This window comes from Artemia sp. Qi Xiang Cuo, chromosome 3 (genome assembly GCF_049724085.1).
Source record: "Artemia sp. Qi Xiang Cuo chromosome 3, ASM4972408v1, whole genome shotgun sequence".
NCBI classification, from domain to species: Eukaryota; Metazoa; Arthropoda; class Branchiopoda; order Anostraca; family Artemiidae; genus Artemia; species Artemia sp. Qi Xiang Cuo.
In genome coordinates this window covers 88,182,039-88,209,429 of record NC_142796.1, presented here as the reverse complement: position 1 = coordinate 88,209,429, position 27,391 = coordinate 88,182,039, and the positions used below count along the sequence as shown (strand labels likewise).

Below are 27,391 nucleotides of genomic sequence, written 5' to 3'. Positions count from 1 at the left end.
AGTGTATGTATTGTTTTTATTTTGTCAATAAATCAAGTCAATCAAGTCAAGTGTGTGTACGGTTGCCAATAAGACACCTCAGCAATATCTGTGGAACGAATGGGGGTATTAAGTTGAAACTTTTGGAACTACTGCCATAACTACTTCTACTTTTACAATTTAAATGAACAAAAGTCGTTTAATGCTTGGGCTCACTTCTAGCTGCCACAAGGCCGACACAAGGACATTTGTATTCAAGATATCGTCAATCCATAGACTAAGCTATATGAGTGCGAAAAGAGTGCCAATAAAACAAGCCTATGGCTTGTTTTTTATGCGACAGCCTTTTATGCGACAAGCCTATGGCTTCCTTCTTTATTGAATAAAATAAATAAATAAAAATTTACTAAGAAAAGGTAAAAGAAAACTCAATTATGGATCAACATTAGTACTCGGAATAATCGAGTCTCCGTTCCCATGATATATATTTATATCTTCATCACATTTATGGTACTTATCAAACAAACTATGAGAAAATTCAAAAGAGTCCATCTGCCTATTAAAAGTACAGTCCAAAATATAGAACATATCTGGATGTTCTGCCCCTAACACTGTGAAGAAGTCTTGATCCCCAAGTAGTGATGTCATGTTGTATTTGCTAAATAAAGTGTTCATCGAAGCGTGGGTGAAGTAAGAGTTGTAAACTTTGCTGTTTCTCATCTTTTCCAAATTCATGAGCATCACCCCTGTGTTCAAACCCTGCAATAAATATGAAAAATGTGAAATAAATAAGGATAGCACAGAATAGTTAAAAAAATTAGTCGGTGCCTGACAGCTCTGATGAACTGAAATGAGCCCCCGTACCAGAGAGCCTGGAACTACTAGCCCCCCTCCCCCCCCCCCACAAAAAGTGTTTGCGATTAGATTGCTGCAAATAGGTCACCGGTTAACTTCTAAAGTCATCATAATTCCAGGGACAGGAAGATCAATAGAATGGAGGTGGGAGTCAGTTGAGGAAGATCAATTGCCATACTCTCCCACATATTTTTTTGCATTTTCTTATATTTTACAGATTACTATCATAAAAAATATTAATTGTACATTAGTTTTATTATTTAATGTTTCGATTTTTTTCAAAACGAAATGACAGACAAATTTAAATATTCATCCTATGAAATATATTCAGTTTCATGAAATGGAAGATAAATAAAGTAAAAATATAAAAATAATATGTTGATAAGAAAGATTATACAGACAGAAATGTTAAGTGTACACAGTTTTATTATTTAATGTCTTTGATTTTTCCAAAACTTGGGATTTTTCCAGGGGGTATCAATTCAAGAAAATATAGGGAAGGGGAACATATTTTTTAGTATAGTTTATACATCTTGAAGTCTAGCACAGAAGAATCATGAAAAATGAAAAAAAATTATTTTCATATAATAATGCTTGATAAATTTCCTATTTGGAACATTTTTTAATTCTTAGCTTTTAAAAATAAAGACAAGACATAAAATTTAATGACATTAACTGAAGGAAAGTACATCAAGAATCTGGAAATGGGAGATGAAGAATAAGAATAGCAGAAAGGAGATAATATACGCTAGAAGATATATGCTAGAAGAAAGGGGAAAATAAGCTAGGGATAAGGGAAAAAAGTGTTTGGTTGAGAAAACATAGCATTCGGGATAATCGATTATTCGTATTATAATACTCAATTTTTGTAAACAACCTTCTACCTAAAGTTTATTTAAAATACATTCTTTGCATTTCGGAAAATAATTTGTTTTCTGGAATTGGTCACAGCCTCCCTTGCCAGGGAAAATTTTAAATGGCCTTCAAGTTCAAATTTTTGTGGTCTAACTAATGAAGGCAGGAAGAGCAAAACCAATCTTTCGTCTTTCATTCCCACCTTAGCAATAAAACTTAATTGACAGTAAATTAATGCGGTAAATAATAGATAGATAGATAGATAGATTGATATTTATTGGCAAAAGAACTATCACAAACCCTAGTGGGCCGAATTTGCATTTCTTAGTAAAAAAAAAAATACAATAAAAAAATAATACAATAACAACACATAGTTACCACTGTAACGAAAACACGACAGGTAACAGTCAGAAAATAAAAAATACAAAAGTCATAAATATAGGTCATTACTATAAAACATTTTAAAGGTTATAACATAAAAAGATAAAAGAGGTAACAAATAAAATAATTAAATATACGAAAATGAGAAAATAATATACACAAAACAGTTTAAATTTTTGGCAAACTTAGAGGTTTGGATTTTGGTTGATTTTATTTGTAAAAAAGGGAATAAAATTTTTTTATAACGTAAGGTAGAAAAGGGTATGGAAGAAAGGATGGGGATGGGTTGGTACACTATACGGGGTTGGCGATTTCTTGTGGGTGAGTGGCAGCTAGGAAAGAGGTTTTCAGTACAAGGGTTTATTTGAGCTGACTTCCAAAAACGGAGGAATACTTGTTTTCTTCTGGACTCGAGGGTATCAAGCTTTGAAGATTTAAGAAGGTAGGAATTTGGGACCTCGCCTTCTTTATCAATAATCCTCTGGACTTTTTTCGAATGTATTCAATTTTTTTGGTTACTTCAATTGAGAGGCCCGGATGCCAGACAGGGCAAGCGTACTCGACCAAAGGACGTACAATAGAAATATACAACTTCAGTAACTGAGATGGGGGGAGTGGCGACTAAATCTATTCAGAAGTTTCAGAAGAAAAAGTGACAAGTTTGCTTAACATTAGATGTTATTTACATGGGTGTCCCACTTCAAATCAGAAGATATGGTAACACCTACGAGTTTAAAGGAGGAAGCTGAAATCTCAGGAGGAATTGGATGAAAGAAAAGAGGAGGGGACTTCAGGAAACTGAGAGATACTACTGTTGATTTACAAGGATAAACGATCATATCAAGAGAAAAAGCCTAGCCTACAATGTTATTGAAGAAACCCATTGGATTGCTGTAAATACATTTATAACACGTCTCTACAACGATTGGGTCATCGACAAATTTCCACCTGTCAGGGTAATCCATTGAAAGGCTGTTGATCATGACGGCAAACAGGAGGGGGCCAAGAATAGTACCTTTGGGAATACCATTGTGAATACTAAGGTGGCTGGAATAGCAATCTTGATATTTGACTGCCTGTGATCTGATAGAAAGAAATGAGGCAACGAACTTTACTAAAAATTGATCGCCCTGGAATTCTTCGATAAGTTTTTTGATCAAGATATTATGGTTAACCAGGTCGAAAGCCTTTTGGCAAGTGCTTGATTTTTTAATTTTTCAATTTTTTTTACCACATCAAGTGGGAAAATGTTAGGGACATAAAAGGGAGTTGCAACACTAGGAGTTACATAGGATATGGGAGGAAGGCTTTGGACAATTGAAGCAAGGATCTCATTAAAATTATTTGCTGTTGTCTTTGGAGGTTCATCTAAATTAAAGTTTAGTGGTTCTGGTCTCTTGCCGGCAAGTATTTTGATCTGGAAATGCCAAGTTTTGCGTCTATCCTGACATAGTTCTTTAACTTTATTTTTATAATAAGTTCTGGCAGATTTTCTAATTTGGTTTTTTAAGCATTTTCTTAAACTATTGGCTTTCTCTAGTTTACGTCTTTTGAATAAGTTCAATTATTTCCGGATCAACATTTTAATATGATCATTTATATAGGGTTTATCATTAGAGCATTTTCTAAAAATATTTTCGGGAAAATGAGTCGTATAACTGTCATTAAGCTTTTTGTGCATAGTAAGGATTTTGTCATCAAGATTATTCAGATTCTAAATGTCGGACCAACATTCCTTAGACAACCAAGAGCCAAATGAAAAAGGACCCAAAGACGGTAAGATCCGCTTGTGGTTGTGAACAAGTGTAGGAAAGACGAGGAAGGGGATAAAAGTAGACAGTAATGGTAACTACCACCTAATGGAGGCAGGGCTATGGGAGGACTGTAAAACTTATTCATGTTAGAACAAATGACATCAAGGGACGTATTTCCTCTTGTTGTCGGAATTTTAACTAATTGTTTGATATTAAGACAAGTACAAATAGAGTCCATCTTGAGGTCATTTGCATCCCCTAGTATCAGAAATTAAATAATAAAAAAAAAACTATTTTTTAACTGAAATTAAGGAGCAACAATTTAAAAAGAACAGAAATTAATACGTATATGATTGGGTTCGCCCCCTACTCATTACCTCGCTACGCTGAAGTTTCTTTTTTTGTACTTTCATATTCCCACTTGAGGAGTGGCGCCCCTCGAGGAATTTATAGCCTAGTAAACGACACAGCATTCGCACGAGATTCTGACTAATGGACAATTCTTCTGGGATTGGTATGTTTTGATGGGCGTCTTTGGGCTGAAAACCATCTTCCTAGCTGGTTTATCTATTACGGGTTGCTTCCCCGTAGTAGCATAATATTTTTAGGCATGAATATATAATGAGTCGGAAGTAATAGGCTTGAGATTGTCTGTGCAGGATTTCGACTCTTGTTGATAGAAGAGTATCGCCAAGTGCTGAAAACCATGTTGTGACCAAGATGGGCCCAGGATTGCACAAAGCCTCCAGTCATGGAGGTCCCAGGAACTTCTTGCTGTCCGGTTATAAGCCGGCTTAAGCACTTCGGTGTAGACTTGAGAAGATATGTGATCTCCGTCCTGCACTGGTATCCGGGATCATTGCTTTTCCTGAGGCGAAAAAAATTTCAATGATTTAAAGAACATGAAAATTGGAACTTGGAATGTTACGACATTAAAAAATGACTATCGTATCAACATTTTTCGAACTGGATTTATTAGGAGTTTCAGAAACTCATATCCCGGGGATAGGAAGCCTTAAATTTGGGGATACAGGATTTTCTTATTGAGGTAGAAAAGATGGAGTACATAGAAAAGAAGTATCGTTCATGATAAATAAGAAACCTGCTACGTTTTGTTTAGGCTAAGAAGGTATTAATAATAAAATACTAATTGCTTATTTTACGACTAAAAAGTTCAGGGCATCAGTTATAGTAGTATATGCCCCTGTAGAACCAACTGATGGAGATACTAGTGACTCAGATGAATTTTACTTACAGTTACAGGAACAAATAGACAGGGTCCCAGGTAGAAATATGATGCTATTACTGGGAGATTTTAACGCCCTGGTTGGTAGAAATAAGGATAGATGGTATCCCAGCTTAGGTAAATTTGGTGTAGGAAAAGAAAACAGTAATGGATACAGACTTTTGCAATTTTGTAGGTATAACAATCTAGTTATAACCAATACGGTGTTTGGTCATAATATGGCTCATAAGCTAACATGATATTCACGTGATGGTAAGACAGCAAACCTTATTGATTATGTTATAGTAAACCGAAGACTGGCAGGATCAATACAAGATACTAGGGTATATAAGAGTGCTATTATTGATGTTAAAAGTAAAGATCACCATCTAGTAGTGTCAAGGGTTAATTTAAAGCTGAAATATCGGAAGGGTAATTACCTTCCGGGAAGTTATGATGTTAGTAGACTCCAGGATGAGAATTTAAGAGAAACTTTCCAGGAACAGTTGAATACTAAACTTGAGAGTTTAAAATTTGATAATGTGGAAGATGGTTGGAATAATTTTAGAAAAATAATTTGTGAAGTTGCTGAAGGTGTATTAGGGAAGAAAGCTAGAACTGCAGCTAAGAATATTAGTGAAAAAGCTTTATGTTTAATAGAAAGGAGAAAGGACTTGTACAAGAATTATCTGAGTGATAGATCGCATGAAAACAAAAGAAATGTAAAGAAAGTGGAGCAAGCATTGAAATATGAACTAAGGAGGTGTGAAGTGGAGGCCATGGATAAAATTGCCGAGGATTTAGAAGATGCAGCTAGACGGCATAATAGTAAAATATTGTACTGGCACGTTAACAAATTGAGAGGTAGTAGTCAATCCGGACTTGTCCCAGTTAAAGATAGGAATGGGGTGGCAATTAGCGATAAGGAAAAAGCTAAAGCGAGATGGGCCGAACATTTTGAGAACTTGCTTAACCGAGATAGAGTTGCAGGAAAAAATATAGAGGAAAATGAAAAAGTTTGTGATACCTTGGATTTGAAGGAAGATTTGTTTTGTGAGGAGGAATTAACAACAGTACTAAAAGGATTAAAGAATAATAAGGCTCCAGGTGCTGAGAGGGTAGTAAATGAGTTTCTTAAATATGGTGGCTCTGAGGTTAGAAATAAGTTACTGAAGATTATGAATATGATTTTTGAAAAAGGGGAAGTACCTAAAGATTTTAGGAAAACCTTAATTAAGCCACTTTATAAGAAAGGTGATAAAAGTGAGTGTGGTAATTATCGAGGCATTAGTCTGGTCTCTGTAGGTAGCAAATTGCTTAGTAATATGATACTTTTTAGACTGAGAGATGCCGTTGACAAAGTTTTAAGAGAAGAGCAGTGCGGTTTTAGAAAAGGTAGAGGATGTGTTGACCAAATTTTTACTTGTAGGTTAATAATTGAGAAGTGCCTAAGTTTTCAAACACCTTTGGTCCTCAGTTTTATAGATTATGAGCAAGCGTTCGATTCTGTTGATAGAGGAGCTTTAGTAAAGGTTTTATCCTTGTATGGTATACCAGACAAAGAATTTAAAGTGATTAGGGCTATGTACGAGAATAACACTGCCCCGGTTAAGGTAGGAAGTGAGCTAAGCAGCTGGTTTCGTATTAAATCAGGAGTTAAGCAGTACTGTGTTCTATTGCCCGTTGTATGGATCATAATGATGACATTTGTTTTAAGGAGGACAAAAAATGTAAGGGGAGACCACTGAATCAAATGGGGAGGAAAAAGTCTCCTGGACATGAATTATGCTGATGATTTATGCATTCTAGATGAAAATATGAGCAAAATAAATGAGATTTTGGAAACTTTGCGAGTTCAGGATGCTAGAATAGGTTTGAAAAATAATTTTAAGAAGACCAAATCACCAAAGCTAGGAATATATGAAAATAAAAAGGTTACGTTGGGTAATGAAAAGATTGATCAGGTGAGAAGCTCCACTGGACTTGGTAATATTATTAGTAAACATGGTGGGAGCAGTGAAGATGTTAAAAATAGAATTGCCAAGGCTCAGGGTGTTTTTTCACAGTTAAAAAAAGTCTGGAAGAATAGGAAGATAAGTCTGCAAACCAAGATTAGAATCTTAGAAGCTACAGTGATGACAGTGGTCACATATGGCTCTGAAGCATGGACGCTGCGAAAAGCGGATGAAGATTTGCTAGATGTTTTCCAGAGAAATTGCGTAAGGATTGTTCTGGGCACCCGGCTGACTGACCGTATTTCAAACAATAGGCTATACGAAAAATGTGGTTCAATACCGCTTTCTAGGTCTATAATGAAAGAAAGGTTGAGGTGGTTAGGGCATGTTGTGCGGATGAAGGATGACAGATTGCTGAAGATTGTTCCTTTCGGCCAACCATCTAGGGCTAAACGGAAAGCAGGTCGTCACCTTCTGGGGTGGGAGGAAATCATAAAGAAAGATTTAAAGAAAATGTGAACTTCGTATGCGGGTGTAAAAAGGGAGGCTTTGAATAGATTGGGGTGGGGGAGGAGCGTGCGTAGCTGTGTTGGCCTCAGGCGGCTTGGTGCTGCGATGAGTTGTTAGTAGTAGTAGTAGTAGTATTTACTCCAATTCACGGCCTTTGTGATTAAGGGGTCATTCTTAAAGAATTGGAAGAAAATTTGAATTTAGCGTAAAGAGCTAAGTATTGACTAAGGGCGGAACCCCTAACATACCAAATAAAAATATACGAAACTAGAAGTTCGTTACGTAAGTTAATTTGTAAGTTACGTCAGAGCAAAATTTCGAGAAAGCCATTTAGCCAAAAAAGTAAAATTAATATATAAATTACGTTTTGATTATTCATATACGGTGAGCCAAAATAAAAGCTGCATTAACTCAAAAACGTTCAGAAATTAAATAAAAAAAACTACTTTTTTAACTGAAAGTAAGGAGCGACATTAAAACTTAAAACGAACAGAAATTATTCCGTATATGAAAGGGGCTACCCCCTCCTCAACCCCGCGCTCTTTACGCTAAAGTTTGACTCTGTCTCACAACTTTATTTTTTAAAACAATAGAAAACTTTAGCGTAAAGACCGAGGGGTTGAGGAGGGGGCAACCTCTTTCATATACGGAATAATTTCTGTTCGTTTTAAGTTTTAATGTCACTCCTTACTTTCAGTTAAAAAAACTTGTTTTTTTTATTTAATTATATTAAAAGGACGGGGGAGAACCTTTGGTAATTAACAGCCAATAGGAAGAATAACACTTGATCATCCCAGGCTCCCCTATAGGGGTAGTAGCTTCAGCAATTATTTGGAAGTATTTAGGCAATTATACAAAATACAGTCTTGATGCTGCAACTGGGCTCGGGCTGGAAGGACCCCATTGAGTCAGAAAATTTTTCCAAAGTGTCAGAATAAATACAACAGCTCTCCAGTGAGTGCGAGAGTTGATATATGTGCTAATTAAACGAGTGTGACAGAAGTAGCAATTCCACTATTGTTGGATTTTCTTAGGGTTTCCCCAGGTTTCTCTAGAAGAAAATTTGGTTCTCCCAGATTCACCCGAAAATTAATGTTAGCAAAAATTAATGATTCGTGTCTTGTTTTAACGTACATGTGTATAAAAACATTGATTTTTTGAAAGATTATGGAGAATCCTATTCCGTTTTAGTGAAATTTGGGAAATCTCAGAATAATTTGGAAATAGTGGAAGCAGTAGGTGGAAGAGAATCGGAAGAAATATGCTATTTTTTATGCAGTTCTTTGTGGAGATGCCATGCTCTTGTTTTGCTTTTGTTTTTTACTGGGGGTAAAGGGGTATCCAGCATGTATTTACGTGTTAGACATTATTGTATTATAGAGATATATACTGTCAATTTTCTAACTTAATTTATTAAAATAGTAAATAGACAAATTCGTTCTATTTGAAGACCCCTGGAGAAAAAATGAGACACATGTCAGTTTTACTAAAGTTAATGTTATTGTGGTAAAAGTATATGAAAAATCACTAGATAATTTTGAGAATGGAGGAAAATTTATTTAGTAAGGAGGGGTTGGAAACAGTACTAAAATTATTGAAAAATAATATGATTGGAGATAAACCTTACTGGAAAAATACTAAAGTAAGAGAAAAAGAAAAGGAATTAAAATATGAATTCAGAAGATGTAAAATGGAGGACTTGAATGAAATTACCAAGGATCTAGAAGACAAAGTTAGACAACATATTAGTAAGATATTGTATTGGCGTGTTAAGAGACTGAATGAAAGCTGTCAGTCTAGAATTATCCCAGTTAAAGATAGGAGCGAGGCCTCTATTAGTGGTACGGAAAGCCATACAGAGAGATAATCAGAACATTCTGAAAACGTGTTACACCATGATAAAGTCTTAGCAAATAATACAAAATCCAAACCACAAAATTTTACATCAGCTCTATCACAACACATTTTAATTTCCCGGACCATTTTTATCTTCAGAAATGTCTCTTTGATATCTAGGGACGGCGATCTAAAACAAATTTTTAGGGTAACCATTTAAATAAAAAAAAAATTTAAAGACCTGATTTTGAATAGAGATCCAGCTGAATTGGGCTTAAATTCAATTTATGATAATTTAGTACAGTCAAATAAAGTTAATCTTGTCAAACAGTTCGTGGTAACGAACTGTAAGTAAGGAGCGACCCGGCTCAATGGTAACCGAAACTCTAAAAAAAGGAATTTTGATACCAATAGTTACATCAAAAGAATCAGATTTTAATTCTGATTGCAAATATATACGTTTCATCAAGTTTAATCCTACCAATCTAAAGTTAAGTGCCTGAGAAAATTTGCCTGATTTTCAAAAAAAGGGTGAAACACCCCTTAAAAGTTATAGAACGTTAATGAAAGTCATACCATCAGATTCAGCGTATAAGAGAACCCTACTGTAAAGGTTTCAAGCTCATATCTACAAAAATGTGGACTTTTCCCTTTTTTTCCAGAAGAAAGATCACGGATGCGTGTTTATTTGTTTGTTTATTTGTTTTTTTTCCCAGGGGTGATCGTATCGACCCAGTGGTCCTAGAATATCATGTGAGGGCTCATTGGAACGGAAATTAAAAGTTCTAGTGCCCTTTTTAAGTGACCAAAAAAAATGGAGGGCAACTAGGCCCCCTCCCACACTCATTTTTTTCCAAAAGTCACCCGATCAAAATTTTGAGATAGCCATTTTGTTCAACATGGTCGAAAATATGATAAAAATGTCTTTTAGGATGACTTGATCCCCCAAAGTTCCCAGGGGGAGGGCTGAAAGTTATGAACTTTACTCAATGTTAACATATAGTATTGGTTATTGGGAAGTATACAGACTTTTTCAGAGGAGATTTTTTCTGGTAGGTGGGGGAAGGAGAGGGACGGGGGCTAGATGGACGGATCTGGCCATGCCGGACGGGGTCCGGGGGGCAGGGACCGTGCTAGGAAGGGGGCGCCGGATTTCCCAGCATTATTAAAGAAAAAGATCAGGAATTAAATAAAAAAAAAACAAGTTTTTCAACTGATCAACTGATTGTGATTAAGAGGTCATTTTTAAAGAACTGGAAAAAAATTCGAACTATAGTTTAAAGGGCAGGGTATTGACTAGGGGGCGAACCCCCTAATATACGTGTTAAAAATTTATGAATATAGAAGTTCGTTACGTAAGTTAATTCTACGTTACGTATATTTATTACTAATAAAAACGTTCGTAAATAAAATTAAACAAGTTTCGAGAAAGCCATTTAACCAAATATAATACGAAAATTTGGTTTTAATTATTCGTATGCTTGGAACAAATATCAAATCCAGCGTGAAGTCAAAAACGTTCAAAAATTAAATAAAAAAAAACAAGTTTTTTTTAACTGAAAGTAAGGAACGATAGTAAAATATAAAATAAACCAAAAATATCCCGTATATGAAGGGGCTGTCCCCTCCTCAACGCCTCGCTCTTTACGCTAAAGTTTGACTTTCTCACAACTCTATTTTTTTAAACAATAAAAAAACTGTAGCGGAAAGAGCGAGGCGTTGAGGAGGGGACAGCCCCCTTCATATACGGAATAATTTCTGTTCGTTTTAAGTTTTAACGTCGTTCCTTACTTTCAGTTAAAAAAACTTGTTTTTTTTTATTTAATTTCTCCCAATACTTATGACCTTTGATTACCTGATAATGAACCTTCGCATACAATTCAATTCAATAAACTGGAAACTAGGAAATCAAAGAGATTTGTATCTGTAACTGCTTTGAAAGAAACAATTGTCCCTACTGAAATGTTATTTTTACGTGACACAAAAAAATATAGAAAATTTTCACATTTTGGAAGTGAGGGCAGATTTGTTCTGCATGGAGCAGAGGAGCTTATCGAGCTGAGGAGCATACAGAAACGGTACTAAAAAAATTCAAAAATAATAAAGCTTCAGGTGCTGTTAGTATGGAAAATGAGGTATTTTTTTTTCAATATGGTCGCTAGAATTAGAGATACTAAAAAATGTGATAGGTAAATAATAGCAATAAATAAATCAAATCGCAATTTTGTTGTCCAAAATAAAATATTTATTCCTTGATAGAAAGATAGATGGATAGATAGATTTATTTTCCATATATCAGTAAAATAATTACATAACAATCTACAAATCCCCACAAAGGCTCCATGGCCCGTAAGAGGGGGGTTATGAAAAGATCAAATAAACATTAAACATTTAAACGCTTAAGATTTAAACAATATAAACATAACATTAACATTTAAACATATAAACATAAGCATTTGAACTCTTAACATGTAAAGCATTTGCTTCATAAAATGGAGAAAAAAAAAACAAGGAGAGTTCACTAATTAAGCTTTATCAAACTACAATGAATCACAACAACTATATAATAAAAAAAAAATAAAAAAAAAACAATTAAGTGAAAAAACTATTGGCAGCAGGCAAAAATAAAGAAAATTAATCACATGAAAACAAATGTTTTTTTACTAGTAATTTGAAGGTGCCAAACGAGTGGCATTCTCGAGCCGAATGGGGAAGGGTGTTCCATGTCAAATGACATGCAACAAGAGGATTAAAATCGGATCTTATTGTTGGTGTATGGGGAATTTGGATATTTAGAGGACTACGGAGTTGATAATTTGACCGATCAGATGCAAAAGAAGACGTAAACCTAAGGGACCTAGGAATATCACCATGGAGCTGAAGAAAAGCCAAAGACGCACAGGAAAGAATATACAGTTTTTTAATATCAAGTAACGGTTTAGTTGCCGAACGATTTACATCCTGGATAAGATTTATAGCTTTATCGCAAGTATTTGAAAGCGGTTTGAGAAAAGAAGGGAAAGTAGACATCCATATGACTGGGAAATAGGAAACGTAAGAATGAATTACGCTATGAAATAGGATTCTTAGAATTGGTCCTGGAAAAATATGTTTTAGTTTTCTTAGAATACCGAGGTTTCTGCATACCTTCATTTTAATCAAATCAATATGGTGTTTAAAAGATAAATTTTCATCTAGGAGGATACCTAGGAAACGGACATGGCCATCCTTTGGTCTACTAATAAAGCCTTTGGATATATGAATTTCAGATAATTGAGGACAACTCTGAGATATACGAGAAAAAACTAAAAAAACTAGTTTTAGAAACATTTAAGGCAAGAGAGTTAGCATCAAACCAAATTGAAACTCTCTCAAAGAGGTCCACTAACTTTGTCCGAACCTCATCCTCTGTTTTTCCAGAGGTAATAAGGAAAATGAGACCTAAAAAGTTCTATGAAATGGAAGATAAATGATATAATTAATATAAATGCATTGTAGTAACTAAGTAGATAGCATAAATACAATATAATAAAATAATAATACAGAAATACTGAATTAAAGATAAAAAAAATCAAGGATAAAGTAAAAGAAAATACTACCTGATAGCCAGGGAAGAAGTTTCCAATATGTGTACCTGGATTTCTTATTCTATAACTACGTAAGGCTCTCCTATAGTATGGCGACTGATTATAAGCCAGTGCAGAAATGTGATTTCCATGCAAATTTTCGAATTGCTTGTGAAGCACTTCTATGCTACACCTGAAGTCCAGGTCGACATCCAGAGCGATGACTTTTTCATATCTAAAGATTCTTGGAAAAAGTGGTCTAAGATGGAAGGTGACATCTGACGCTTTGAACCGTTCATCACCAGACCAAGTGTACTTCTTAGAGAGATTGATCTCACTTCGATAAGACTCTGCTATGCTCTTAAGAGACTCAAATCTGTAAGTTATCTGCAAATATGAATATTTACAAAGGTAAATTCAAAGAGGAAAACCGAAATGAATTTTTTATAACTAATTAAGAAAAAATCAAAAGAAAAAACTTTCCCATAAAAGAACAGCAGATTTAAGGTCAAACAATATTTCAGGCTGAAAACAAACAGAAATTACTATCAATGGATAAATTAAACTCAAAACGAACAGAAATTAAAATCAATAATTACACCAAGTGTAAAGATAACAAATACCGCGGAAGATAAATAGATGAAACAGAAAGTGAACGGAAAAGTAACGCTTACCAAACAGGGAAAGTAAAAATTATAGTGAACAGAAATTGGCAGAAACAAGAGTAGGGCTATCGCCCCAATAATTCTTCTAGAACCTTCAAAAAAAAGGTTTTGCCCCATATTCCGATGAATAAAAGACGGTAATTGTACGTTAAAACCCCTACCGCTCTAGTTTGTTCATTCATTGACGCTTTATAGAACTGGTTTTTTCGTCAATTTCCTTCAGCTTAGCGTGAGACAAGACAAAGAGAGGTGACAGAATAGATGAAAAATATATAATTTGAACTATATATTTGCACATTAGGGGTGTGTGTGTAAAGTATATGGACAGTGTGAAGTTAGAAAACAATTCTTACTGCTTAATATGAAAAATAATTGTACCTAACACATTAGGCATACACACCCGCTATACTTTACCCCTACCCCCTTAATGTAGGCCTACAAGTTTATAGCCCAAATTTGCTTCTAAAGTATTACATTTTTATCTTGGGTAAATTGGAGACAAAATTTTGTACTCCTCATGCCTTCTCTCTAAACACAACAAACGAAATCCCTTCCCTCTAAACACAACAAACAAAATCCTCTTACGTGATCTCCCCCAGCGCCCGGAAGTTTCAGCTTGATCAATACAAATCATTCCCAAGATGTGACAGATAGGCTATTTTGATAACTTGGACACATAGTTTCTATTGTTCTGTCCAGGACCCTCTCCTAAAACAAGTTTTATTGTTTTCTATTGTTTTATTCACTTTATTGTTTTATACTCTCTTTTATTATATTATTTATTTTTATTATTTTATTATTATATTTTATACTCTCTTTTATTGTTTTATTCACGTCCCGCAACACCCACAGTCAATTCCAAAACGATCCCAAAGCCGTTACTGAGATATTGTGTCTAAGGATATTATATGTACATAGCACTGTAGAGAAATTTAACCAGTACAATCATTGCCTATCTCAACCATTATACGAAGCCTGACCAAGATGAAGCTGCTCCAGAGGACATATAAACCGGAAGAAACATAAGCTACATTAGATTTGTTCATGGGTAGGCACTTATTCAAAGTTGATCCAGCTACTGAAATGTTTGCACTGGCTGTTTTTCAGGATGAACCTACTGTATAAATTTCTCTACTGGAGTACGTAGTGTCTTTTGACTTATCTCGCTACTTAAAACGAAATATATTCTAATTAGCATAGGGGTTTTTAATCTAAATACTTTTTGGTGGATCGGAGACATCATATTTTAGCCCCCCAACACAAAATTTGAATTCTATTTGCCTCCGCCCCCCGCAAAAATTTTAGGAATGTGTAAGGAAAATTTATTTAGATCTTCCATACCCCACCCCCTCTCAAGTTAAATATGGATTTTTACCCCCCCCCCCTTAGTGTGATAAGAAAGGGAGGAAAAACTTTATTGAAGCTTTGCCCAATCGCCCAGTCTGTTCTTGAGATAATGCAGTTATATCGTCTTGATAAACTAGGTAACAGTGTCTCTTTTACCTACATTGTGACTGCACCGGGAACATATTCTAGTCCCACAGGGGCTTATAATGTCGAAAGTAGAAACAAATTTTAGACAAAATAGCAGACCCTGCCACTCTGCCTTCTCCTCCGAAGTCAAATCTTAGGTCCAGTTGCCCCCTATAACCCCCTGACAGTTTTAACTTGTACCCTAAGCCCTTTCTGGAAAATTGTAGATGTGCTATTCTGATAACCTTGTACCACATGGTGTTGTTCAACTTATCTCGCTCCTTGAAGCAAATTCAGTCCATTTTCTATAGGTGTTTCATGTGTAATTGCATAAAAAAAAGTCTTCAAGTTCTTCAGAAATATTTCTCGTTCAAATTCAATTGCCCTGGTGTTTCAGGAGTCGTTCTTAAAGAAATGGGACAAAGAGTCAAATTTTAGCCTAAAGAAGGAGGGATGAGGAAGGGGCCGCCCCTAATATACGAAGAATAGTTTCTGTTTGTTTTAAGTTTTGATGCTGCTCATGACTTTTAATCGAAAAATTAGTTTTTCTTTGTTTAATTTCCAACCGTTTTTCTAATTGGGATGGAGGAGGAGCGTGCGTAGCTGTGTTGGCCTCAGGCGGCTAGGTACTGCGGTGAGTTGCTAGTAATTAGTAGTAGTTTTTCTAATTAAACCAGGAAATCTCTCCCCCAACCCGTACTATATAAAATTTTCCCTGGTAAATTTCCCCCGGAATTTCCTTCCCACGGAAAATTCTCCCCGTGAAAAATCCCCCGCAGAAATTCCACCGAAAAATTTCTGTATATTGCCCAATAACAAATACTATATGGAAAATCATGGGCGGCCTTGTCACCCCTATATGCATAATTATTAGACTTTTCAACTTTACTGAACCTAATGGCTATCTCAATATTTAGATTGGATGATTGGATGTCGTTTTCCCTTCACATTATCTAATTATTTATACAGAGGCGGTACATTTTCTTGGTAATTATTCTCCAGTTTTTCTGAGGAGAGGGAGGGGTGTAATTTCTATGAAATTAAAGGATTAGAAATTATTAATTACAATAATAGAAAAGATTCTGATGGAATTTAGTTTGATTTAGTTCGGATAACTCTGGGAAAAAGGGACGTGGGAGGGGGGCGAGTTGCCCTCCAATCTTTTTAGTTACTTAAAAAGGGCACTAGAACTTTTAATTTCTGTTCGAATGCCCCCTCTCCCGATCTTCTTGGGCTACCATTTCGATAAAATCACCCATGCGAAAAAAAACGCATCCATGACCTTTCTTCTGGCAAGCATGCAAAATTCCACATTTTTGTATCTAGGAGCTAAAGACTCCTACAATAGGGTTCTCTGGTATGCTGAATCTGAAGTGGGGATTTTCATTAAGATTCCTTGACTTTTAGGGGATGTTTCCCCCCTATTTTGAAAATCAGGCAAATTTTCTGAGGCTCGTCAATTTTATGGGTAACACCAAACTTGATAAATCATATATATATATATATGAATCAGCATAAATAGTCGATTCTTTTCATGTATCTATTTATATCAAAATTCCATTTTTTTAGAGTTTCGGTTACTGTTGAGTCGAGTCGCGTCTTACTTACAGTTCGTTACCACGGACAGTTTTAAATACGACAAATAGTCAAAATTTAACATACAGAGGGAGCGATGAGGAAGGGGCATCATCATCATATACGGAGAATATTTCTTGTTTGTTTTTACTTTTGATGTTTCTCATGATTACTAGTCAAAAAGTTAGTTTTTTTTATTTAATTTCTGACTGTTTTTCTAATTATGCCAGGAAATTTTTCCCTCCCCCACCGTTTAATATTTTACCTAAAAATCCCAAGGAACTTCCCTTCCCATGGAAAATTCTCCCCGCAGAAATTCCCACCAAAAAATCTCCGTATAATGCCCAATAATAAATGCTATATGTAAAAAATGGGCAAATTAAGAAGCTTACTGCCCTCCCCCCAGGGGCTGTGGTGATTTTCAGCGAGGGGTTTTTCTTGGAGAGTGAGCCATATTTACTGGGATTATTTGAAAAATGATCAGAAATTAGATAAAAAAAAGTTTTTTAACTTAAAGTAAGGAGCAACATTACAACTCAAAACGAACATAAATTATTCCTTATATGAAGGGGTACCCCCCACCTCAATATCTTGCTTTTTGCGCTAAAGCTTTTAGCACTTTTAAAAAATCCACCTATTCTAATTAAACGGCCCTTGTATTTTAGGGGCCATTCTGAAAAAATTGAGACAAACAGTTAAACATTAGCGTATAGAGCAAGGTATTTTTGAAGGGGGCAACCCCTTCATATATGGAATAGTAGTAGAGTTCTATGTTCCGTTTCTATGACTCTATGTTCCTTCTTGCGCTATTTGGGTGGATTATGTTCCTTCCTGTATTATTTGGGTGGATTATGTTCCTTGGCACCTTTCCTGAGCATGTACTTACGGATTTGCTTGCCTTATGTTCCTTGGCGTCTTTCTAGATCATGTACTTATGGATTTGCATGCCTTATGTTCCTTGGCATCTTCCCAGAGCATGTACTTATGGTTTTGGGTGGATTATGTTCCCTCCCATTCTACTATAAGGTTTTATGATCCTTCCTATGCTATTCTAAGGGTTTATGTTCCCCCCCCCCATGCTATTCTAAGGGTTTATGTTCCCTCCCATGCTATTCTAAGGGTTTATGTTCCTTCCTATGCTATTCTAAGGGTTTATGTTCCCTCCCATGCTATTCTATAGCACTATGTTCCTCCCTATGTTATTCTATGGGACTTCTACACGTGATTAAACACGTTTTGAAACTACATGCTATTTGCGTGAAGCTATAGGAAAAACATTTCTATAGAAGCTCTACACCTTTTCAAAGAGAGTGAGTATCTTCTCACATGGCCTTCCAATGTTATTCTATGGGACCTCTACACGTGATTAAACACGTTATGAAACTACATGCTATTTGCTTATGTCCCTTTGGTACCTTTCCAAACGAGCGGGGATTCCCCACTGGTTCCTAAACATTGCAAACAAACGAGCAGTATGAGCGGGGATTCCCACACAAGTTTGTTTCAACTCCAAGTTTTTAAAGCAGACTGTTTTTTGAGCCAACATCTGTTTTTTAGGGGTCGAATCGGAGACAGCGGAGGTTGCTCAATATAAGATAACTTGATCGGTGATTGGTTACAAATAAAAGGAGTGATTTTTTATTCGTCCTTGAGATTTTTTATAAAATGTTCATACCTTACAATTAAATTTTCATAATGATTTGACATATCATGGATAATACACTAAATATTATTGACTTTGAAGCAATGGATACAATCAATTTACAATGTGAGTACAGCTTACTAAATTTCTTAATTTATTTCCAAGTAAAATCATTATACCTCTCCACTAGTTAATTCAAATTTCAGTAGGACATAGCCCCCCTCCCCTCCAACAGTACAAACCCAGCAATATGATGATTATAGTCACTAGAAAACGTAAAGTACGCTCTTTTTTCTATTACGTAAATCTGAACCCCCCCTCCCCTCATATGTTTATGAGTTTAATTCATTAGTTTTAGTTCTTTTCCTTCAAAAATGTCAGTTTTCTCATTCATTCTATTAAAAAGCGCTTTCTTTACCTGCTTAAATAGAAGCATCTGTGTTACAAGAACCGGTCAGTTTTGGAAAACAGACTTCGCACGCTCGTGTTATCACATATTAATAGCACATGTTTATGGATAGCGGCAAGGGTTTTCCTTGAAAAAGATTGTATTTGGGTCAAATTAGACGAGAGATATTCTATTTTCAATTGTATTTGATGATTAAGACGGTTTTATAAAAAATACAAGGCGAAGGAGGGGAGAAATGTATCAATTCTAACACCTTCGTTGTGAAGTGAAAAACAAACTATTTCATCGAATGTAAAGTAAGGGGGAGGGAGGGGGGATTCTTTGTGCAGACTAATTTTTTCTTCTGTAAAAAGGGGGATTGTTTTTTCCATATTAAATTTTGTCTTGTTTTTAAGGAGGAAGATTCCTGCAATTACTCTCCTCCTCAAAAGAGAGCTAAGGCTAATGGTATTACTCCAATGCAACAACTGGAGATAGATGGCCCCATCGGGAGCCACGCGAATACAGTCTGGTCAAGGGAAAAAGAGGAGCTGGAGGAAGGGGATGCCCCCTATTAATATTCTTAATAAATTTCAAGTATATGTAACAGTTGAAATTTTATTTTTTTTTTCGTGAGAATACATCTCACCGCACTTTAAGCAAACTTAAAGAGATGATCATTTTCTGTACGCGTATGTATTTACTAAAGAGGCTAACTGTAGTAGAGAAAAATAAGGAGTTTTGGATCGAAAAATATAACTATTTCTGTAAAATCTGAGCTAATAAGAGTTTTTTACCGTAAACTCTAGTTTTTTGTAAGAAAATTATGGAAAATACAAATCTATGGTTCAAATCTGAAACGTAAATCTATTTTTGGATCGAAAAATAAAACTATTTCTGTAAAATCTGAGCTAAAAAGGGTTTTTGACCGTAAACTCTATTTTTTGTAAGAAAATAATGGAAAATACAATTCATTGGCTCATAGGTGAAAATTAAGTCCAGTTATGGATCGAAAAATAAACTATTTCTGTAAAATCTGAGCTAATAAGGGTTTTTGGCCGTAAACTCTAGTTTTTTGTAAGAAAATTAGGGAAAATACAATTCTCTGGGTCAAATCTGAAACTTAATTCTATTTTTGGATCGAAAAATAAACTATTTCCGTAAAATCTGAGCTAAAAAGAGGTTTTGACCGTAAACTCTAGTTTTTTGTAAGAAAATTATGGAAAATACAATTCGTTAGCTCATAGGTGAAAACTAAGTAAAGTTATGGATCGAAAAATAAACTATTTCTGTAAAATCTGAGCTAATAGGGGTTTTTGGCCGTAAACTCTAGTTTTTTGTAAGAAAATTATGGAAAATACAATTCTCTGGTTCAAATCTGAAACTTAAGTCTATTTTTGGATCGAAAAATAAAACTATTTCCGTAAAATCTGAGCTAAAAAGGGATTTTGACCGTAAACTATAGTTTTTTATAAGAAAATTATGGAAAATATACAATTCATTGGCTCATAGGTGAAAATTAAGTCCAGTTATGGATCGAAAAATAAACTATTTCTGTAAAATTTGAGCTAATAAGGGTTTTTGGCCGTAAACTCTAGTTTTTTATAAGAAAATTATGGAAAATACAATTCTCTGGTTCATATGTGAAAATTAAGTCCAGTTATGGATCGAAAAATAAACTATTTCTGTAAAATCTGAGCTAATAAGGGTTTTTGGCCGTAAACTCTAGTTTTTTGTAAGAAAATTATGGAAAATACAATTCTATGGTTCAAATCTGAAACTTAAGTCTATTTTTAGATCGAAAAATAAAACTATTTCCGTAAAATCTTAGCCAAAAAGGGGTTTTGACCGTAAACTCTAGTTTTTTGTAAGAAAATTATGGAAAATACAATTCGTTGGCTCATAGGTGAAAATTAAGTCCAGTTATGGATTGAAAACTAAACTGTTTCTGTAAAATCTGAGCTAATAAGGGTTTTTGGCCGTAAACTCTAGTTTTTTGTAAGACAATTATGGAAAATACAATTCGTTGGCTCATAGGTGAAAATTAAGTCCAGTTATGGATCGAAAAATAAACTATTTCTGCAAAATCTGAGCTAATAAGTGTTTTTGCCGTAAACTCTAGTTTTTTGTAAGAAAATTAAGGAAAATACAATTCTCTGGTTCAAATCCGAAACTTAATTCTATTTTTGGATCGAAAAATAAACTATTTCCGTAAAATCTGAGCTAAAAGGGTTTTTGACCGTAAACTCTAGTTTTTTGTAAGAAAATTATGGAAAATACAAATCGTTGGCTCATAGGTGAAAATTAAGTTCAGTTATGGATCGAAAAATAAACTATTTCTGTAAAATCTGAGCTAATAAGTGTTTTTGGGCGTAAACTCTAGTTTTTTGTAAGAAAATTATGGAAAATACAATTCGTTGGCTCATAGGTGAAACTTAAATCCAGTTATGGATCGAAAAATAAACTATTTCTGTAAAATCTGAGCTAACAAGGGTTTTTGACCGCAAACGCTAGTTTTTTGTAAGAAAATTATGGAAAAAACAATTCGTTGGTTCATAGGTGAAAATTAAGTCCAGTTATGGATCGAAAAATAAACTATTTCTGTAAAATCTGAGCTAATAAGGGTTTTCGGCCGTAAACGCTAGTTTTTTGTAAGAAAATTATGGAAAATACAATTCTCTGGTTCAAATCTGAAACTTAATTCTATTTTTGGATCGAAAAATAAACTATTTCCGTAAAATTTGAGCTAATAAGGGTCTTTGACCGTAAACTCTAGTTTTTTGTAAGAAAATTATAAAAAATACAATTCATTGGCTCATAGGTGAAAATTAAGTCCAGTTATGGATCGAAAATAAACTATTTCTGTAAAATCATAGCTAATAAGGGTTTTTGGCCGTAAACTCTAGTTTTTTGTAAGAAAATTATGGAAAATACAATTCTATGGTTCAAATCTGAAACTTAAATCTATTTTTGGATGAAAAATAAAACTATTTCCGTAAAATCTGAGCTAAAAAGGGTTTTTGACCGTAAATTCTAGTTTTTTGTAAGAAAATTATGGAAAATACAATTCGTTGGCTCATAGGTGAAAATAAAGTCCAGTTATGATTGAAAAATAAACTATTTCTGTAAAATCTGAGCTAATAAGGGTTTTTGGCCGTAAACTCTAGTTTTTGTAAGAAAATTATGGAAAATACAATTCGTTGGCTCATAAGTGAAAATTAAGTCCAGTTATGGATCGAAAAATTAACTATTTCTGTAAAATCTGAGTTAATAAGCGTTTTCGGCCGTAACCTCTAGTTTTTTGTAAGAAAATTATGAAAAATACAATTTCTCTGGTTCAAATCTGAAACTTAATTCTATTTTTGGATCGAAAAATAAACTATTTCCGCAAAATCTGAGCTAAAAAGGGTTTTTTGACCGTAAACTCTAGTTTTTTGTAAGAAAATTATGGAAAATACATTTCATTGGCTCATAGGTGAAAATTAAGTCCAGTTATGGGTCGAAAAATAAACTATTTCTGTAAAATCATGAGCTAATAAGGGTTTTTGGCCGTAAACTCTAGTTTTTGTAAGAAAATTATGGAAAATACAATTCTCTGGTTCAAATCTGAAACTTAAGTCTATTTTTGGATCGAAAAATAATACTATTTCCGTAAAATCTGAGCTAAAAAGGGTTTTTTGACCGTAAACTCTAGTTTCTTGTAAGAAAATTATGGAAAATACAATTCATTGGCTCATAGGTGAAAATTAAGTCCAGTTATGGATCGAAAAATAAAGTATTTCTGTAAAATCGGAGCTAATAAGGGTTTTTGGCCGTAAACTCTAGTTTTTTATAAGAAAATTATGGAAAATACAATTCCCTGGTTCAAATGTGAAGCTTAAGTCTATTTTTGGATCGAAAAATAGAAATATTTCCATAAAAGCTGACCTAATAAGGGTTTTTGACCGTAAACTGTAATTTTTTGTAAGAAAATTATGGAAAATACAATTCTCTAGTTCAAATGTGAAACTTAAGTCCAGTTTTGGATACTCATAATGATGAGGACTGATGGTTCTAATTCAATATTTTTTTCATAAAAACAAAATATTTTTTTTAAACTTCAAAATTATTCAACTTTATTTATTTTTTATTTTTTTTTTGTACGTATCTTAAAATGACGAGGTTAATAAAGAATTTGTTCAATTTTTTTCATAATTTCCTGAATTAAATTTCTGTATTGTGTATCCAAGAGGTGAATTCAAGAAAGAGTTTGTTACTTACTTACCTAGTTAATTACTTACTTACCTACTTACTTACAATTGTTTCATAATGACATAATAACATATCCAACAACGGATGTTGATAGAGAATTTATTCATTCTGATAGCTAGATTTTGTCAATGTTATCCCATGTTTCTGACAATAGATGTATGCAAATTCCTTTTCTTACATCTCCGATGTTTTAATAGACATTCTAAACGTTTGATATGCTAGCTTACCCGAAAATAAATAATGAGCACATAACAAGGTAATGCATAATAAATTTTTAATTAAATTATGCTATGTAGAATATTAATTCAAAAAATATTATGATACATTATTAATATCAATGATTAACTTTGAACATTTTGAACCTGTTTCATAAAATAATTCACCATGTTCTCTCTTAATATCGTAGCTGTTGTCTTCTCTTAGTTCGTAATCAGTAGAATAATCACTATTCCATTTAGAGTCATACACAATTTTTACTGGTGTCTCATCAAAAGGCTCAATATGCTTTTCGTCTTTGGTGTTATTTGGTTCATTGACTGTTTGATAAATGGTAGTAACGTTTGCTGGTGCTTTGTTTTTCATCGATTCATCTTTATATTCCATAGTGATATTTTCTGACAATGTTCTTTTTATTTTTCTGGCAATTTCACTGTCTATTATCACATTATTTTTGCACAGGTAACAGTTTCGACACGTAGACAAGATATGGTTTACGATATTAGTAGAAGAGTAGGCCTTTCTTTTATTGACCCTCCGTTGAATGCTAATACCCGAAAGCTGACGATTGGGTGTATCAGTAGATAATGTGTTACCTGCAGCAGTAGCAAGGAATTGTCCTCTATCTTCAATGATTATTTTTATGTTGGCATTCTTTTTGAGTGCAGTCATCTCTGGAGATCTCAATCTCGCATAACCACCAAAATAAGAGTTGAATTTTTTCGCTATTCCAAAGAAATTTAATTCCTTACTGTCATGACAATGCATGCATACACTTCCAATAGTGCTACTACTTGTACTTGGTTCATAGTCTAAATACTTTTCCTTGTCAGCATTCAATGCTACAATAACCTTGTTATGTAAACACACTTTATTAAAATGCTCCATCTTCACTTTTTTTTTAAAGATATGACTTATGTTTTTATCGTTCCACTGCGTAAAAAATACTGATTTAATACATGCAATAGACTAGGTAGTGTCAATAACCGGACATAAAATACCAATGGGAAAGCCACATTGTATCTCTGACCAATCATAGAGTACAATTGTTAGAGCCGCAGGCATATTTTGTCATTTTAAGACACGTACAAAAAAAAGATAAAAAATAAATAAAGTTGAATAATTTCGAATTTTTAAAAAAAATAGTCTGTTCTAATGAAAAAAAAATATTGAATTAGAACCATCAGTCCTCATCATTATGAGTATCCAAAACTCGACTTAAGTTTCATATTTGAACTAGAAAATTGTATTTTCCATAATTTTCTTACAAGAAACTAGAGTTTACGGTCAAAAACCCTTATTAGGTCAGATTTTACGGAAATATTTTTATTTTTCGATCCAAAAATAGACTTAAGTCTCACATTTGAACCAGGGAATTGTATTTTCCATAATTTTCTTATAAGAAACTAGAGTTTACGGCCAAAAACCCTTATTAGCTCAGACTTTACAGAAATACTTTATTTTTCGATCCATAACTGGACTTAATTTTCACCTATGAGCCAATGAATTGTATTTTCCATAATTTTCTTACAACAAACTAGAGTTTACGGTCAAAAAACCCTTTTTAGCTCAGATTTTATGGAAATAGTTTTGTTTTTTGATCCAAAAATAGACTTAAGTTTCAGATTTGAACCAGAGAATTGTATTTTCGATAATTTTCTTACAAAACTAGAGTTTACGGCCAAAAACCCTTATTAGCTCAGATTTTACAGAAATAGTTTATTTTTCGACCCATAATGGGACTTAATTTTCACCTATGAGCCAATGAATTGTATTTTCCGTAATTTTCTTACAAAAAAATAGAGTTTACGGTCAAAAACCCTTTTTAGCTCAGATTTTACGGAAAGAGTTTATTTTTCGATCCAAAAACAGAATTAAGTTTCAGATTTGAACCAGAGAATTGTATTTTCCATAATTTTCTTACAAAAAACAAGAGTTTACGGCCAAAAACCATTATTAGCTCAAATTTTACACAAATAGTTTATTTTTCGATCCATAACTGAACTTAATTTTCACTTATGAGCCAACGAATTGTATTTTCCATAATTTTCTTACAAAAACTAGAGTTTCAGGCCAAAAACCCTTATTAGCTCAGATTTTACAGAAATAGTTTATTTTTCAATCCATAACTGGACTTAATTTTCACCTATGAGCCAACGAATGTATTTTCCATAATTTTCTTACAAAAAATTAGAATTTACGGTCAAAAACCCTTTTCAGCTCAGATTTTACGGAAATAGTTTTATTTTTCGAACTAAAAATAGACTTAAGTTTCAGATTTGAACCATAGAATTGTATTTTCCATAATTTTCTTACAAAAAACTAGAGTTTACGGCCAAAAACCCTTATTAGCTATGATTTTACAGAAACAGTTTATTTTTCAATCCATAACTGGACTTAATTTTTACCAATGAGCCAATGAATTGTATTTTTGATAATGTTCTTACAAAAAACTAGAGTTTACGGCCAAAAACCCTTATTCGCTCAGATTTTACAGAAATAGTTTATTTTTCGATCCATAACTGGACTTAATTTTCACCTATGAGCCAACGAATTATCGACCTGACACTGGGGTGAAGTTTGCACATGCGCATTGACGGTGGGGAGAGATCTATTGATCTAGGACTCGAGGGGGAAGTGATTTTCGAGAAATTTATTTACATAATCGGTGGGGAATGTATTGATCCGATAACGGGAAACAGGATCACGTGTCTTTCTCTATGCCAATCAGGGAAGTTATCTAAGGTTTCCCATTATATCACAATTTGCCCTTGAGATTTTGTATATAACGGACATGCGTTGTAATTAAACTTTCAGAAAGTTCTAAGACACCATGGATAAAGTATTGGATATTATCGACTTGGAAGCTTTGGCTAGAGAGATTTATAATGTGAGTTCTCTTTAGTAAATTTTCATAGTTTATTTTCGAATAAAATCATTTTACATAGCCCCCACAATAAATTCAAATTCAGGTCACCCCCCCCCCCCACAATACAAACTCCTCTATATAATGTTTATACTCGATAGAAAGCGCAAAATACGCTCGTTTTTACCTTGTAAACCTCCCCTCTCCCCCCTCTGTTTACGACTTTAATTCTTCCAATGGAAATAACTATGTTTTTAAACTCTCCTTTTGACAGCCAACTTTCTGTCAATCCCTTAGCTATTAAGCCACTATGGTTTGACTTACAGATTTCTCACAAAGTTTTAAATAGCTGATAATTACTGTCACCCTTTTAAAGTACATCCGGCTTCTTAATCCTTACGTTAGCGGCTTAACCAAAGGTTTCACTGAACAAGGATAGTTTTTCCCATCGAGTTAAAACAGTTTCATGCAGAAAGAGATTGCGTTCATTAAGCTAAGCCTTAACGCAACCTGTATGGAAGTAGAGAAACGAGTTATTTCCAAATTAATGCTTTTTTAGGACATTATGTAAAGGGGGGAGCCGGGGAAGGGGCAATGCCTCGCTTCTAACACCTTCATTGTAAGGTGAAAACAAACTGTTTCTTCGTGTGAAAAGTAAGGCGGGGGGCGGGTTTAAGAAAAAGATACATAGCTTTATTGTGTGTAAATTGAATAGGATTTTTACCTATGATCGTAAATTTTAGGCCTATAAGCTGTGTGTTAACAATATTTTTTCTATTTTAAAGCCTATAGACTGCAACATTTAATTTTTTCTAAATGGTAAAAATAGAAACATTGATTTCTATCCTAAGGCTACAGACTACTGTTTGTCAAGGGAATTATTTTTCACAGGTTGTACAATAAAAACGTTTGATTTCTAAGCCTAATATATTTCTTGCAAATTTTCATTTTTGCTTTGCTGAAAAGGGGGAGGGGGCTTCTTTGCGATAAATGCTTTCTAGACAAAATTATCGGTCGGGGGTGGGGGGCTACTAATTTTTCTTCTGTAAAAAAAGGAATCATTTTTTCATACTAAATTTTTTCTTCTTTTTAAGTCCAATTATGAAGAATGTGTGCCCCCTCCATCGAAGAGAGCAACAGAGGGTGAGGCAGCCCCAATGCAGTCTCGTCAAAAACCAAAAAGACAATGGGCCACAAGGATGGAGAACCCCGCTGTACAAGCCGGCAACATAGATATCACATCTATGCAAGCCCTTCTTAATCGAGCCTCAATGCTGCCTCGTCAAGTTACAGCCTCGGCTGCACGAGCCCGATATATCGCTGGCCCGGCTGCGAAAGATCGTGAAGTTGCCCCCCTTCATGCTTTGCCAGGGCCTTCAAGAACTGACACGTCTATTCA

General features: G+C 34.2%; 1 protein-coding gene across 1 annotated transcript in view; it reads right to left on the bottom strand.

Moving 5' to 3' along the window:
- Positions 1-340: 340 nt before the first annotated feature.
- Positions 341-27,391, bottom strand: part of LOC148954711 (xyloside xylosyltransferase 1-like) — a 46,372-nt gene continuing 19,321 nt past the window's right edge. Inside the window, exons 2-3 of the mRNA XM_089087212.1 lie at positions 12,950-13,303; positions 341-738 (exon numbers count right to left, since the gene is read on the bottom strand). Coding sequence (XP_088943338.1) covers positions 412-738; positions 12,950-13,303 — 681 coding nt within the window. The 3' untranslated portion in view covers positions 341-411. The remainder of the gene's footprint in view (positions 739-12,949; positions 13,304-27,391) is intronic.